The sequence below is a fragment of the Drosophila subpulchrella genome, chromosome 3L, assembly GCF_014743375.2.
Source record: "Drosophila subpulchrella strain 33 F10 #4 breed RU33 chromosome 3L, RU_Dsub_v1.1 Primary Assembly, whole genome shotgun sequence".
NCBI classification, from domain to species: domain Eukaryota; kingdom Metazoa; phylum Arthropoda; class Insecta; order Diptera; family Drosophilidae; genus Drosophila; species Drosophila subpulchrella.
This window is the reverse complement of record NC_050612.1, coordinates 14,604,476-14,619,738: the sequence shown is the minus strand read 5'-3', so window position 1 is coordinate 14,619,738 and position 15,263 is coordinate 14,604,476. Positions and strand designations below refer to the sequence as shown.

Genomic DNA, 15,263 nt, shown 5'->3' with positions numbered 1-15,263 from the left:
AAAATGTACCAAAAGATAATACGTATTTGAAGTACACTGATATAAAATGTAAAGATTTCATATTGAATTTAAATATTTTAGCTAATCCCTATATATCAAAAAAAAAAAATAAATAAAAATTGTACTTTTTGTATGCGAGAGATGCCTTCGCTACCATTTGTGAGGGTTTTTGTATGATATTATTGATTGTTATTTAGTTCAATTAAAAATATATGGATACTTTTTTGTTTGCCCTCGATTGTAATTATATATTTACACATTTTTTGACCTGGCGCTAATCTTTCCAATTAGAAAGATGTGTTCTATATAAAACCTGTTATATTATTGATTTAATGCATATAGGTAAGCCTGCGTCACAGAAGCGCAATCGATTTCTTCCAGATAATAAAAAACAAATAACTTTCGAGTGGTTTTATAATTTAAAAATAAATATGCCCTGTACTGGTGTAAAGAATAGATTGTAACAGCGTATTAAAAAGACACAACCAACCCCCAGTGTTATCAACCCGACCGCTGCTGTATCTATTAATTTACATCTTTCTGGCCCTGAGCTAATCTAAGCAATTAGAACGTTCTATATAAGTTTTCCGTACTTTTTCATTAGTTAAACATATTTATTGGTTTAATGAATTTATCTCGAAATGACTTGGCATTCGTTGTGGGTTTTCAATGAATAATTTTATTGGGTCGCAAATATCAGTGAGTACATTTCGACAAAAATTGTTTAAAGACAGTTCGTTCGCCTGGTTAAATCCCGGCTAATCCTCAGTCCTCAGTCAGATAGCTGCACTCGAATCGACTCGGCTCCATTCCGGGTCCATTATCCGGACCCCAGACTCGTATTCCTAATCCTCGGCGTCGAAGTTTGTTTCGCAATCGGTTGTTTGTTTATTGTTTGTGGTGATTAGAATGCCACTGACGACAGAGATCGCCAGATCTGGCAGATAGTTCGCATTTCTCTACTTACAGCGAGGGGTTATGTATACAATCAAGGCGGGGGTCGCTCACCAGGATGCGTCGAAGTTCGTCGGTTGTTCGAAAATGAGTTTTCTCGTATATATGTAACTAACAATTCATGGGGTCAAGGGTCGTCGTTGCGTCATTGCATCTTTGTGTCGTCCTCGTCATCATCCACAATCTCAATTTCAACATGCAGCTTAAACGGTAGACAGAACCACGGAACAGGCTCCTAAAGCTAACTAAACACGTACGGACTACAAGTAAACGTTAATCACTAGGGAGGATGGTTGGGGCAGGGGGGCACCACCACGCATCTCACATCGCCACGGTGGCCAGGACGACGGTGATGTCGTCCGGCTTGCCGCCCCTCGCCTGGATGTTATTCCTCCGGGCGCTGAGGGCGAAGGGCGAGAGGAACTCGCTGTTGAGGGACAGGGTGCGGGCCATCAGCGCCAGGCTGTTGGCCGTCATCTGCAGCTTGACGGGATCGCGTTCGCCCTCCACCTCGCTGAGCACCTGCAGCATCAGATCCTCGGGCACGTTGTCGAACACTCCGTCCGTGGCAATGAGAATCACGTCGCCGTCGCGCACCGGGAAGCTCATGGTGTCCGCCGACTCCGGGCTGTCGCTGAGGACATTTGGGCCATGTCCTGGCGGGGGCAGGGACAGTTGGAAGGGTGTGTTGAAGTAGTGCTGCTGCTCCTCTGACTTGTGCACCACCTGGCCCTGCCGCACCACAATGAAGCCGCTGTCGCCGATGTTGGCCGTGTGCACGGTGCTCGTCTCACGGTTGAGGATCAGGACGCAGGCGGTGCTGCTCCCGAGGATCGGCTTCTTCTGCTCCATCAGCTCGCAGTAGCTGTAGGCCAGCAGGTTGACCGGTCGCTGGGGATTGAAGTGGCTGCACTGCACCAGGCGCTCGCAGGTGCGCATCAGAAACGAGGAGAACTCCCCGGGATCGATGCCATAGCTCCGCCAGCCGCCCACGCCGTCGGCCACGCCCATCACATCGGCGCTGGCTGTGGAGGCCTTGAACCAGGAGTCCTCGCCGTACTTTCCCGGCTTGTACTTGTGTCGCAGGTTGTCCTTGGCAAAGCCGCAGACGACGGAAACGAAACGGGGTCGTGGGGCGCCCGAGGATCCTGCTCCTGCTCCAGACTTGGAGGCCCCCTTGGCGGCTGCCCCTCCTCCGCCTCCCGTGGCCGTCTCCAGGAGCGTGGAGAAGCTGTTGCGCAGGACGCGCGAGATCGCGCGTGATGTCCAGTTGAGTGACGAATGCATATCGCCCTAGAACTCGTGGTCTCGTGCTCTCAATCAATCAATTGCATGCGGGGGATGTGGGATGCGTTTCGTTCGATTCGTTTGATGCTTCGGTGTGGGAGTGCTCCTCCTTGGCGTTCACTCCTATGCGCCACTCCTCCGCACTCGTTTTTCCCGGGTGAAAACTCCTGTCGCGATGGGGGACACAATTTACGTTCCAAATTAATACGAAAAATGTTATGTGATGTGATACACTTTTTCACGTCAGGTCGCGATCCGGTTCATAACTGGTTCCGCGCTGGCTGCCTGCTGGTTCCCCACCCCAACTCCCCTGCTGTAGAATTGGTTCCACGGCCATAGTCACCCTGTGGCGGTATTTAACGAACCAGTTTGGCGGTTGATTTTATAGTATTTTTGTATGGCTTTTTGTTTTGGATCTTTATTAATTTATATACGTATATCTAATATTTATTAACTATTATTCATTTATTTGATTAATTTATATCCCATGTATGAGAGCTTAATTTAATCCAAATTATTTGGTTTATTTAATAAGTTATGTTAATTTCAATTGTGGTATTTAAAAAGAACACCCCTAAGATTTTAGTGTTCTTGGGTGAAGGGAATAAAATACCAAAACGTTCTAGCACATCGACTGCGACCAAAAGTAGTTCGTTTTCGTAAATAATTCTGAGAAAATAGAGGTCAATAATGGAAAAAAGGTGCTTTTGATATATTTTAACCGCAATTACACCCAACGGGCTCTTGGTTTGTTAATTCGAAAAAGCATTTGAAAAGTGTCATTCTTAATTTTTAATGTGAGTAATGTTTTTAAGTTAAAAACGGGTAAATATCAAGCTAAAAGCGAGTACGAGATGGTTTCTCTTCCCATGAAATCGCTTCCAGAAAAAATACCAGATTTTACGAGTGAATTTCGATGAACACCGTTAGCCGCGGCCCAAAGAATAAGAAATTTGATCTTTGGCGGTGTTCGTGCAAAGGCGTTATGGAAACTAAAAATGGAAGGAAAACCCCAAAATCGACTGCAGGAGGTCAGTGCAGATCAAATAGGACGCCTAATCCAAGCTGTTGCCCTTTATTGTGGGATTTCACCGACAGGAAGCAATACCACAACAGGGGCAAATCCGCAGAATAGTTGAATCCCACTAGAGAATTCCAGTGCGAAGGAACATGCCGAGTGGGATTTCGCTCTCTACATGGACATCCTCCCGGACGTGTCCTCGTAAATAAAGTAAGTCCTGGCCAAAAGAATTTGGTTACGTTGTACTAATTTAAGTATCTTTTTAGCAGAACCACCAGTAATAAGATATCCGACGACCTCTTCATTAGGACTCCGGACACCACCACCACCAGCTACTTGGCCAGCTTAAGCGGAGCTTGAGGACCCACTGGCTTATATAGGGAGGAGGAAAATAGGACGCCCGCTAAGCAACAGTTGGAGAAGCCATAGCCAGCCACTGCCAGGATGCTGGGCGACTTCCTGCAGCATCAGCGGATAAACTCCGTTCCCAATCCGGCTCCCACTTCCTCAAGGTCCAATATGCCTCTTGGGACTCGGAGCTGGACTGCGGTGGAGAGGGAAAGATGGCGAAGCATCCGTGGGACGAGATGGAAGCTTTAAACTACTAATTTACATAAATAAAAACATTTGTTGAACATTCCATTTATTTTTTTTTTTAATTCTTTGTGTACCAGCAGACTCCTCCTTTTTAAATTTCTTCAATTGATTTGTTTTCCGTTTGGCAACAAACCCAACTGCTTGTCAATACGCTACATGCATAGCGGGTGAACTTTGAAAACTTCGGCCACACTACAAAGAATAAGATTTTTCGACTAGTGAAACTCTTAGCCGAGAGAGCAGCCGCCAGGAATAGAGATGGAAAACAGAATTCATCGATGTTTGGCTAGCCAACTGATGCTTTGAAAACATCGACGTTTCCCCACCTCTATTTGTTTTCGCCAAAAAGTTGAGCGTTGAGCTCTCTCTCTTCTCTCGCGCATCTTGCATCTCCCTTTTTTACTGACACTTACGCTGAGGCTATCTCCCTTTTTTACTGACACTTACGGTGGCTTACGTTTTGTTGACACTTACGTTCGCATCTTCCATCTCCCTTTTTCACTGACACTTACGCTGAGGCTGTCTCCCTTTTTTACTGACACTTACGTTTTGCTGACACTTACGTTTTTCTTACGTAGTCTTGCCTCTTCTGCTGTTTTTGTTTTGTTTTTGTTTTTGTAAAATTTGGCCGACGAGACTCACTCGTCGAAAATTAAAGGTCTCCCATCAGACATCAAGTAGTCCGTAGTCCCGAGATCCGTTCGCAATTTCGACTCGAATAAAACCAATATACACATGCATATAAATAAACAAATAGAAGGAATCCTCAGAGAAGTGTGTTTCAAAAACCAAACAACTTTCTTACGTTTGTGTTAAAAACAAAAAGTTGAGCGTTGAGCTCTCTCAAATCTAAAACTCCGCGCTCGCTCCACGCTATTTGTTTGCCCAGCTGCTGTTGTTGCTGTTGTTGGTAGGTTCAAACTCGAATCCAAACAAAGACGCAGTCAGTGCTTAACCCAGTTTCCAAGTTGAAGACAGTTTTAACAGTCCACCAGTGGGTTTCAGTTTAAAGAGTGCAAGAAGAAGAGTGGGGGTGGGAAAATAAGAGGTAGGAGGAGAGTGTTTTTGTTGTTGCTGGTGGACGACATTGGCATAGAAAACTTTGCATACCCTTCTTCCCACACACACGCACACACACTCTCGTCGAAAGTGTAAAAATAAAAACAAACAAGTAAAAATAGCACTTGAACTGTTGTTGTAACCAAAAACGTATGTATTTTTTTTTTGCAGACGGAAATTGATTGGTTGTGTAAATTGGAAAGTGCACGAAATCGCGAGCGCATAACGGTACATGTATACACACACAAGCAGCACACGCACACACATGGGGGCCGTGCTTTTTGTTTGATGTCCCATTTGGCGGATTAAAGACAAAGAAGAGACAGAAAAGGAGGAGGAGGAGGACGTCGACCAGGAGCGATGACCACGCGGGAGAATGTGGTCGCCAGTCGCCTGTCCAAGCTGATGCTCAGCAGCAGCAGCGGGAATGGAAGTGGAAGTGGAAGTGGGAGCTCCAACAACCAGGTGCCACCATCGCCCACCTCGCCCGGAGAGCAGTCCCAGTCCCAATCCGAGCTGAACCAACTGAAGCGAGACGCTGATCCGCAATTCTCGCGCTTTGCCGACTACTTTGTGATATGCGGACTGGATCTGGACACGGGCCTCGAGCCGGATCGTTTTGCGGGTGAGTGGCGAACGCTTGCCGAGATTCCCCCCGGGGACTCATCTGGAATTCTTGTGCCTCCTAGGGGACAACCTGCACTGCTCGCCGCTGGACCGCGCCTACAAGAGCAAGCCTTTGGCCCACTATCCCGAGAATGTGCCCTGGAACCCCTTCGATGCCCACGGCATTTGCATGGTAAACCCGAAGTACATTTGAGTTCATGCCCAGCCATATTTGTTAGGGTGGGTCGGTTGATAATGTCAGATAGGACTAGTAGCCCAAAATAACCTTTAACATCGTGTACCTTGTCAAATTTTGATGGAAAATGTGTGTTTTTAGGTCAGAAGATGATGGATAAATATGTGACAATGGAATTAGGTCATTATAATATACTCGATTTTATAGGAGAACATTGTACTACAAACTACAATGATTGTAGTTTACCTATTCTTTAGATATTCCAATCAATCAGTCTTATAACTACGAAGCAGTCATTTTTGATAACTGCATATTTCTTATAATAAATCTTAACTATATTTTTTAGTAGAACCCCAGTAAAAAAACCTTAGGTATGCAAAACAACCGACCCACCCTAATCCATATTCATGTCTAATTGAGCTCAATTGGCTGCCCTTTCGGTGGAAATTCATGCTTGGCTAGCCAGCTCATTGATAGTGTGGAGTGAAGAGCGGAGCGTTTATAATTGATGCCACGAATACTGCCGCGTAACCCCACTCCCGTTCCGATAAACCCTCTTATCTCCGACATCTGGCCATGTGTTCGAATGAATGGATTTTATTTATGCCCGCCACTTGAGATCGCCAAGTCACCCAACCCTGTCCTCCGTTTGTCTTCCACAGCTCTCCCTGCCCCAGGGTCTGCGCTTCCGCACCCAGAAGCATAACATTGAGCCCAGATTCCACTCGTTTGCCACCACGCGGGAGGATGGAAAGCGCTGCTATGGGTTCAGCCTGGTGTTCTACGAGGAGATCCGCAACAGGAACATTTGCGGGGCCATACACACGCTGCAGAGCATGTTCATCACAGAGCTGTCCAATGGCCAGCAGACGCACTCGCTCAGCCGGGTGAAGCAGGACGGTCCGGTCAGCCGCTCGCTGCCCAGGCACTTCAAGGTGGCCGGCCAGGCGCCGCAGTCCGCACAAAGCTACTACGACATCAACAAGGACAAGTTGTACGTGGCCAAGAGCATCACGCTGATTTGCCAGGCTCCCTACGCCTTTGCCGCCCAATTGTTTCTCAAGAATCTCTACAGGTTAGTGTTGGAATATAGATTAGATGTGGGTCAGTCTGTGTACCAAATCTCATTTCTTCTTTTACCCATAGGTGTCTTCCGCGGCAGCCCGGTGCTGGCATAAGCTTGGAGTCCTACGTGTACAACATTCTCTACGAAGTTATGCTGCCGCAACCGGGCAAGTCCATCCGCGTTTACCTGCCGCCCACAGAGCCGCATCTGCCCGCCATCGCCCTGATACTTCAGCGTCCGCTTCTGGCTACCGAGTTGCCTCTCCTTGACTTTCCACTGCGGCTGCTTTTCAAGTACCTGGGCGTGGAATGTGTCATACAGCTGCTCACGTGCGTCCTTCTGGAGAATCAAGTCCTGCTGCGGTCCACAGGTAGGAGGGTTTTCAGCAGTATAGCAAGGGGACTAACCCACAAGGCCAAACAGATGTTTTAATGTCCCCCGTTTCCATTGCAGACTACCAAAGACTTATGATCGTGGGCGAGTGCATTACCTCGTTGCTGTTTCCCTTCGTTTGGCCGCACGTATATGCTCCTATTCTGCCGGCCGCGCTCCACCACTTTTTGGATGCGCCGGTGCCCTTTGTGATGGGACTGCACGCCGAGTGCGAAGCGGCTCATAAGATAGGCAGCGAGGCCACCCTCTGCTTCGTGGACATCGACAAGAAGCACATCCAGCTGCCCGAGGAGCTCCCAGTCTTTCCGCACAAGATGGACTTTATGGCCGAGATCGGTTCGGTGCTGGACAAGTTCGAGATCGAACGGGACCGCGATCATGAGCCCAGCTTTAGAAATGGCTATGTGGGCAGGGGAGCTGGTGGAGGGATTGGAGGATCCGTAAGTGGTGGAGCAGGTGGTGTCGACGCCATGATCTCCAGCTGCACCCTGCCCACCGGCTTGCAGGCAGTGCGCCGCAGCAAGGAGCGATTTCAGCAGCTGCAGGAGACCGTCTACACGCTGTCGGGATCGCCAGGCGGTGGCGTGGTAGACTACCAGCCGCTGATAGCGCATCCCTCGCGCATCGATCACGTGCCACGCATCGCTGACTTTCTCCGTAGGAAAGGAGGCATCCGGGGAGCTGGCTCCCCGGTGGGCAGTCCCACCGTCTCGCTCTCTTCCTCGCCGGTTGGCATCTACCACGACGTGGACGCAGTGGACGCCACCATGCCAGCCAGTGCCCGGCGCACGGAGAAACAAAAACTGACGCCGGTGGAGCAGTACTACCAAGACCTGCGCATCAACAACTCGGTGCGGGAGATCTTTCTCAATCGCTTTGTGCATATGTTCCATGCCTACGAGTACTTTGTGATCTATCCAAACCAGGCGCGGGACGAGTGGATCTCGAACCGTGAAACGCTGCAGAACTTCGACAAATCCTCGTTCCTGTCGGATCAGCCGGAGCACCACCGCGCCTTCCTCTCGCGCTTCCTTGAATCTCAAATGTTCGCCACGCTGATCGACAACAAGATCCTGGCCATGTGGGAGTCGCAGCCCGATGAGCAGCTCCAGCTGTTCGACCAGCGCGTGAAGCTACTGAGGTGAGCCTCCAATTACCTTTAGTTGGCAACTTACTGGTTCAGATTTTTCCGAGTTTATTTTAAAGATACAAATTTATAGCGAAGAGAAGCAGCAGGATAACATAATTGGGTTTTCCACAAGTAGTTAAACTACGTCGTCGGCCGCCCCCTCCACGAAATCTACGCCGTTTCTTTCTCGGCTTCCACTTATACCAACCTTTTTTTCTACGTGCATGCTCTGAGGGCACAATATTCAACAATCTAAAGATTATATTGTTTAACTGTAGCGCGACATTGGAACTCCGGTATCGTAACTTACTCTTCCCTTTTTGCTCGTCTTACATCCGCGAGAGATGCGTTTGAGGTATTAGTGGAAAGTGGAGTGGAGCAACTGCTAGTTTCCGTCAGGCTTACATCCTCAATGAGTAAAATTATACAGATAGACACAATTAAAATTTGGATAAAATTCATTCTACTTCATTTTTATGCTGAATATGTGCATTTTGTAAATAGAGGGCAATGACAGGTTTTCCAAAGCTTTTACATTTTTTTTTTTAATTGATATTTGCTAGCATTTAAAAATAATTTAATTTATTTTATACAAAAGAACACAAAATTCTTTTTATTATAACGTTCCAAATGATATACAATTTACAATTGATGGGATGAGAATGAGGGCAGCATTGTTGAGTTTTCTACAACCAGTGGACCGTCTTCTTCCTCGACCACGCCTTGCAGCACGCTTTGCAGCACCACCCCAACGCTTTGCACCACCACCTCTTCCACCACCTCTTCCACCACCTTTTCTAAGCTCATAGCCAGTCCGAAAGTCCCAAAATCTAACAAGGATAAGGTGTCACTTAAGCATTGATGTGAGATGTTAGTATTATCAACCTACTCTCTCTTCGCTCGATTAACGTCCTTGAGGGACGAGTTCAACATGGTGGCGGAATACGGACTCGATACATTGGGGATTACGTCCTCAATGATTATAATCACAGCAATAAAAACCATAACAATTTTGATAAAGTACATTTTATAAAATTTTAAAAATGTATGTTTTTGACAGTTTTTTCATGGTGTGTTAAATGATTTGTGCGATATAAAGACTTGACATTTAAGACTTTGGTAATGGATAGATTTTTACCTTGATATCTTACGTCCATTTCAGGCGACGACACGGGGAGAACATGATCGCCGCAACCAGTTACGAGCCGTGCGTGCTTAGCCAGGACTCCCAGCAGGGCTTCGAGAAGCGGCTCAACTGCATCGACATCGAGGTGACGCCGCCCAGCGAGATACTGGCCAACCGGGCGGCCTACTTCCGCAGCTTTCCGCTGCTCGAGAAGGGCGTCCTCAACCAGGAGTGCGCCTCGAGGTAGTTGCCCTAGTCGGCTAGTTCCCACAGTTGTTCCCCTTCTTGTATAGTTAGTCGTAGAGCACGTCCTGCTTTAAGATCAAACACCGGTCCCATACCCCTTCTAACACCCGCACTCATCCTATAACAAGAGAGAAATGTACCTTAGCCCCTCAAAAGGGTTGACAAACGTTTGATATTACCTAAATGTTAATTATACATAGATACCATAGACACCTAGTTGTACGTAGATGTATTTCATGTACCTTTGTTAGCCCAAATTGGATCAATTCGAATCAAGTAGCGCGTTTTACACTGGATACTCACCTCCGTTGGTACCCACATATCTTTATTTCTACTCGTATTGTTTTCTTTTAGTGCATACCACTTAACAATAAATTTTGCATTCTCCAATCGTTAACCGAGACTCTTCTTTTCGTTTTGTTTTGTTCCGTTTCCCCGCCGTAAATTGCACCGCATGCACACCGCCCACAGCTCACCGCCTGCTCCTCCTCCACCCGGTCACCCAGTCACCCCATCCTCCAGTCCCCTTCGGAATCCCCACTAATCCGCTGTCTCTTTGTTCTCGTTCGAAATTCTAAACTAAACTCAAACCGATACTTCAAACTCATCCGCGCTAACCTCCATCAACCAACCGACCAACCTAAACCAAAAACCGTATCCGAATCCGCCTCCGATTCCGCATCCGCATCCGAATCCCCAACAGAGGCAACAGCCTGCGGCGGGTGAAGAACGGCAACAAGTGGCGGGCCAGAGAGATCTCGCTGGACCAGAAGCCCGGCTCCAATGCCATCAATCGACTCTCGGCCAACCTGACCACAGCGGATGTGAGTCCAGCGCTGATAGCCCAGGCGAACTGGACGTTTGTGGAGCGACTGCTGAAGGTGGGATTTGGCTAGCTGGTATTTTGAAACAGAATGTTTCTAACTTATTTCATTGCAGGACATAAAGTCGAAGACCAAGCGCATGCTGCTCGAGAAGATGGGCAATGAGGCAGTGGCCCTGGGGCTAAAGGGCGATGGCATCGAGGAGAACACCTTGATAGCCAGCATGTGTGATCTACTGGAGAAGATCTGGTCGCACGGCCTGCAGAACAAGCAGGGCAAGTCCGCCCTGTGGGCCCATTTGCAGGCCTACCTCGAGATGCAGGAGGCGCGCGGGGCAGGTGAAAATTCCGGGGCGGAGCAACTGCCGCCGGTGTCCAGCAGTCCGGGTAGCAAGATGACCATTGCCACAGCCTCGCCTGCGTTGGCCTGGAACGCTATGCGCAAGCGAATGGACTGTAAGATGTGATTCCCTTTTTGTTAAGTGCTTGCCTAAGATTTTTCTATTCCGTGCCAGATCTCTCCACATTCCAAACGGACTTCGACAGTCCGCCCAGTCCAAATCGCAGTCGCTCGCGAGATCGGAACAAATTCGTGGGCCTGGAGCAGCTGTGTCCCCTACCCGAGTCTCTGGAGTTCGATGTGAAGTGAGTGGCAAAATGGAAAAATCCAAAAATCAATCAATAATTGATTTTTCTTAGGAACGTTCTGGCCATGGCGGACATCAAGACGCACATTGGCTACACCCGCGCCTGGGTGCGTCTGTCGCTGGAGAAGAAGCTGCTGTCCAGGCATTTTCGTACCCTGCTCTCCGACGAATCCCTGCTGCGGTCGCTGTACAAGCGATCGGCCTTCCTGCGCTGCGAGGAGGAGAAGGAGCAGTTTCTCTACCACCTGCTAACCTTGAACACGGTGGACTACTTCAGCTTCACCAACATTTACCCCACGACGAGTATGTCCCGCCGCTAGCGGTCCAATATTTTGCCTGTGCTTATTGGCCTTTTGGCTTCGATTCCCTTCCCCGCCCACAGAGTTGCCCTACCGCGTCGTGATCTTCCCCTCCCGCAAGTATGGCTCCTACCACACCTCCAGCAACGTCTGGATCATGGTATCCGGCACCATGAACGAGACACAACGGGTGCCCGTGCCGAAGGGATCCTTGGAGTTCATCTTCCACGTAAGTTAGTCGGTTTTCGGACGAGCTTCCCTACTAATCCAAGGCCCTTCACTCGCAGTACAAGAACCTTGGCCTACTGACAACCATGCGCATTGGTCACGACAACTCGGGACCCAGCCACAAGTGGCTGGTGGAGCAGGTGGTGATGCGCAATGAGGTCACCGGCCACACCTACAAGTGAGCTAAAAAGCAAGCCGTATAACCGTGGTCCCCGTGTGTAACATCATATTTTTTTCCCCCCGCCCAAAAGATTTCCCTGTGGCCGCTGGCTGGGCCGTGGTGTAGATGACGATTCCACGGAGCGCCTGTTGGTGGGCCAAAGGGTGTCGACGAGTGTCAAGAATGCAGAACTGGTACCAGGAGCGGATACTCGCACTCCGCCCCGGACGCGCAGTCCCAGTGTGCAGCGCCAGGAGTCGCTGGCGCCTTCGGAGATTCAGCACCAGCTGGGTAACTGCGTCAATGTTCTTGTCAAATGGCACTACAAACCCAGCCGTGATCGGGATGTGGGCACGCTGACCAACCTGCTGTGCGGGGACGATGGACTGGTCAAGTGTCTGGAGCAGGTCTTTCTTTGCGGCTTCCGCTCGGCGAGGTTCTTTGGACGGAATCTGTACATCTGGGACTATTTCAGTAAGGGTTACTTTTAAGTGGAGTTTAGGCAACAACCCGGCTATACTATTTGAAAATCCAGTTTACTAATTATGGTTGTTAATTCCATTACAGCCAAGGTTAAGGAGCTCTTTGAGCACAACCTGCAGATGGAGCTGGAGGACTCGGCGTCCAGCCTGGACTCCTCGTTCAGCAATGGTAGCGGAAGCGGTGGCAGCAGTCTACAGCGCCGGGAGATCTCCAGCATCTGGCGTCTGTACGTTCAGCTGATGGACGAGATTAACGGAACGGCGCTCGGCAAGGACGGCAAGTTCCAGCTGCTAATCTGCCTGAGCCTGCGAGAGCACCTGCTGACGCGGCTCATAAAACCCATGGCCCTGACCAAAGTCACCCACGAGATGTACGAGGAGGAGAGCTTCCTGCGGCGCCGCAACCTTCTCACCTTTCTCATCCAAATCCTCGAGCCGCTGGACGACTGCCACATAGTGCTGGAGAACTCAATCACACAGGGCATTCGCATACCGTCCCAATGCTGAGGGGCGGATGCATCACACCCACTGCAATACTCATACCACACCTCTCCCACGGACATTTTTGCAACCAGTGACCTAGAGAATACTCACATACATATGCTCTTGAGGAATCTCGGAACTCTCGAATTCGTTGTTAGCTTTTAATATGAAGCGGCGGAACACTTTCCCCCTATTACACCTAATTCTAATTGTAATCCCAAGCCTAGCCACTTGCCATTCGACTCGACAGCTTGCCAAGAAACCAAGTCAAACGCTGAACGTTTTGGCGGGGATGAACGCGCCAGACCCGGGAACATTGAAGCCAAAGTTGAACAAAATTCCTTGTCATCGACGCAATCGAATTTTAAAGACATTTACTGTGCAATTAAGACGTTTACTATAAAGAATTCTAAAATGTTGTTCAAAAATCTACATATATATGAAACGTATGCGTGTGTGTAGCTAGTTGATAAGGCCCCCAGCCCTAAACCGAATCCAGTCAATTCTCCTGAGTTCCAACTTCAACGGTAGCTTTTGATTTAGTTGATTTGCCAAAGAATCTTTGTTTTTTTATAACGAATATTTTTTATAAACTATGTATTTGGTGATTTAAGAGTGAGTGAAATGAGATTATCCAAAGGTGTTTGTTATTTTCAAGCTTTATTTTTACAATACATTTTAGCCAAACCCGTTTGCAGATAAAACCTTAAGACACTGAAAGTCAATAAATACGCAAAAGACATTAATGAAATTTAAAAATGGCGTTTGCTTTAAATAATCCCTAGGAAGGACGAAAAAATAGGATGAACAGCCGAATATATTTGTGTTAAAATGTACGTTTTAAAGATCCAATTAGCAAATGCACTGGAGCCAGAGTTAGAATGAGTTGTAGTGCGTACTGCATGATGGTTATGGTCAACGTCAACTGTTTCTTCTACTTTATCCCAAAAATGAGTTTGTCGTTTGGGCACATTGAATTCCATGTCCTTAAAGATGTTTCCAGGTGGAACATACCTCACCACTAAGAACCGCGTATCCTTTCTGCGGAGAGATTGCCTTGCACTATCGACCGATATGGGTAAATTTATCCGTGACTTACACTCTCGCCAGACCAACGCCAAGTCTAGTGGAGGCATTCCATATCATAGCCGTAAATTTGTAATATTTCTTATTATTACGGTAGCCTCGATAATGGAACCAATTTCGAACACAAGCCCTGGGAAAAGCATCACGAAAAACGCATACGTTTTGGGTATATCTGCCATCAATAGGGCCACCTCCGTCCAAGACCGAATGGATATCGGCGCACTCCCCTACTAAGTTTTCATCTGAATGGCCCTCTACGCAAACGCTTTCGAATCCATCCTTAACTAATTTCTGAGTGTTAGAACTGTTTAAAAGCTTTTTAAGGACATACCAAAATAAGAAAGTGGTACCACATACAAATATATGTACATGTTCTAATATTTAGAATTTGAAAAAATTTAGATTTTAAAAATAAAGTTTCTTGATTCGAAGTAAAAATGGATGCACACAATAGGATGGATAAGGAATATATAATAATAAAAGAAATAGCAATTATTTCTACGTCTTTTATACATCTACATATTCAAGTATGTGCATATCCTTTTAAGGAGTTCTGGGAATCAATTGTAAAGGACTTGCCTCTGCGAATGTTTTACATTCCTGACTGAGCTTGTCGTCCAGGACCAGCGGTTGATTTCCATACTTGGCCCTTCTGCGATTGTGTGCCTCTAGGATCATAGGTCGAAGGCCTATTCCAAATACCCGGTTGCACTGCCGTGGAGGACAAAATCCTTAAACTGAAACAAAATTGCGCATGGACTTACCTCGAGGGCGATTAAAAACCAAATAATTTTAAAAAACATTGTGCAATCCTTCTTTTTTTACCAATATTATTAATATGACAGATTTTACTTGGTGACTTAAAGTTGAATATTTTTTTTTTAAATACTATTAACAAAATGTTTAGGAGTATCCATGTTTCTAACAATTATGTCCTTACTCTGCAATACCATTTACCAATGTTTTAGCAGTATGGAAAAAAAAGTTTTTTTATGAATCATTGATGAATTTTTAAACAAAACGATGATGAATTGATGTATTTTTATTCAAAAGAAGACTTATTTTATAAAATGGAGTGTGTATGTGTGTTTTTGTCAGCTTCAGCTTAAAGTTATCATGGATAACAAAAAACATCTGTAAGCCGATCTCCTAGCCTGTCTCTATATAGAAACTGTAAGTTGGGGATTAACTTAATTTAAATCATATTTACTATATGGTTGCATTCAGCTATTTTATAGTTTAGGGGAATCCCCTAACTATTTTAGTTGTTTGGTATATTAATGGTATTTCTCGAAACTGAGACGGTATTTATTTTCAGGGTAGGTGGTATTGCAATCGGCGCGACCACACTGCCGAGACAACAAAAAAGTTTCGT

At 46.9% G+C, this 15,263-nt stretch overlaps 3 protein-coding genes across 6 annotated transcripts; 1 reads left to right on the top strand and 2 right to left on the bottom strand.

Annotated features, from left to right (window-relative positions):
* Nucleotides 1-659: 659 nt before the first annotated feature.
* Nucleotides 660-2,520, bottom strand: LOC119554614 (protein phosphatase PTC7 homolog). The gene has a single exon (XM_037865608.1). It carries the CDS (start codon nucleotides 2,239-2,241, stop codon nucleotides 1,276-1,278), a length of 966 nt encoding a protein of 321 aa, XP_037721536.1. The 5' UTR covers nucleotides 2,242-2,520; the 3' UTR covers nucleotides 660-1,275.
* Nucleotides 2,521-4,498: 1,978 nt separating this feature from the next.
* Nucleotides 4,499-13,561, top strand: LOC119553358 (DENN domain-containing protein 5B). Of its 3 annotated transcripts, none has more exons than XM_037863700.1 (15): nucleotides 4,501-4,769; nucleotides 5,090-5,543; nucleotides 5,608-5,717; nucleotides 6,383-6,795; nucleotides 6,867-7,156; nucleotides 7,240-8,320; nucleotides 9,471-9,677; nucleotides 10,384-10,561; nucleotides 10,620-10,959; nucleotides 11,019-11,148; nucleotides 11,203-11,453; nucleotides 11,533-11,678; nucleotides 11,737-11,855; nucleotides 11,929-12,311; nucleotides 12,405-13,561. In XM_037863700.1, exons 2-15 carry the CDS (start codon nucleotides 5,279-5,281, stop codon nucleotides 12,824-12,826), a joined length of 4,335 nt encoding a protein of 1,444 aa, XP_037719628.1. In that variant the 5' UTR covers nucleotides 4,501-4,769; nucleotides 5,090-5,278; the 3' UTR covers nucleotides 12,827-13,561. The 3 variants fall into 3 exon arrangements, with proteins under 3 accessions (XP_037719630.1, XP_037719628.1, XP_037719629.1); XM_037863701.1 differs by lacking the exon at nucleotides 4,501-4,769 and adding an exon at nucleotides 5,016-5,030; XM_037863702.1 differs by lacking the exons at nucleotides 10,620-10,959; nucleotides 11,019-11,148; nucleotides 11,203-11,453; ... (2 more) ...; nucleotides 11,929-12,311; nucleotides 12,405-13,561 and having other exon boundaries at nucleotides 4,499-4,769; nucleotides 10,152-10,526.
* On the bottom strand, nucleotides 13,555-15,240 carry LOC119553362 (Golgi-associated plant pathogenesis-related protein 1). 2 transcript variants are annotated; one of them, XM_037863708.1, is made up of 4 exons: nucleotides 14,653-15,022; nucleotides 14,468-14,599; nucleotides 13,902-14,179; nucleotides 13,555-13,843 (listed from the first exon to the last, which is right to left on the bottom strand). In XM_037863708.1, exons 1-4 carry the CDS (start codon nucleotides 14,689-14,691, stop codon nucleotides 13,573-13,575), a joined length of 720 nt encoding a protein of 239 aa, XP_037719636.1. In that variant the 5' UTR covers nucleotides 14,692-15,022; the 3' UTR covers nucleotides 13,555-13,572. The 2 variants fall into 2 exon arrangements, with proteins under 2 accessions (XP_037719636.1, XP_037719637.1); XM_037863709.1 differs by lacking the exon at nucleotides 13,555-13,843 and having other exon boundaries at nucleotides 14,061-14,192; nucleotides 14,653-15,240.
* Between the last annotated feature and the right edge of the window lie 23 nt (nucleotides 15,241-15,263).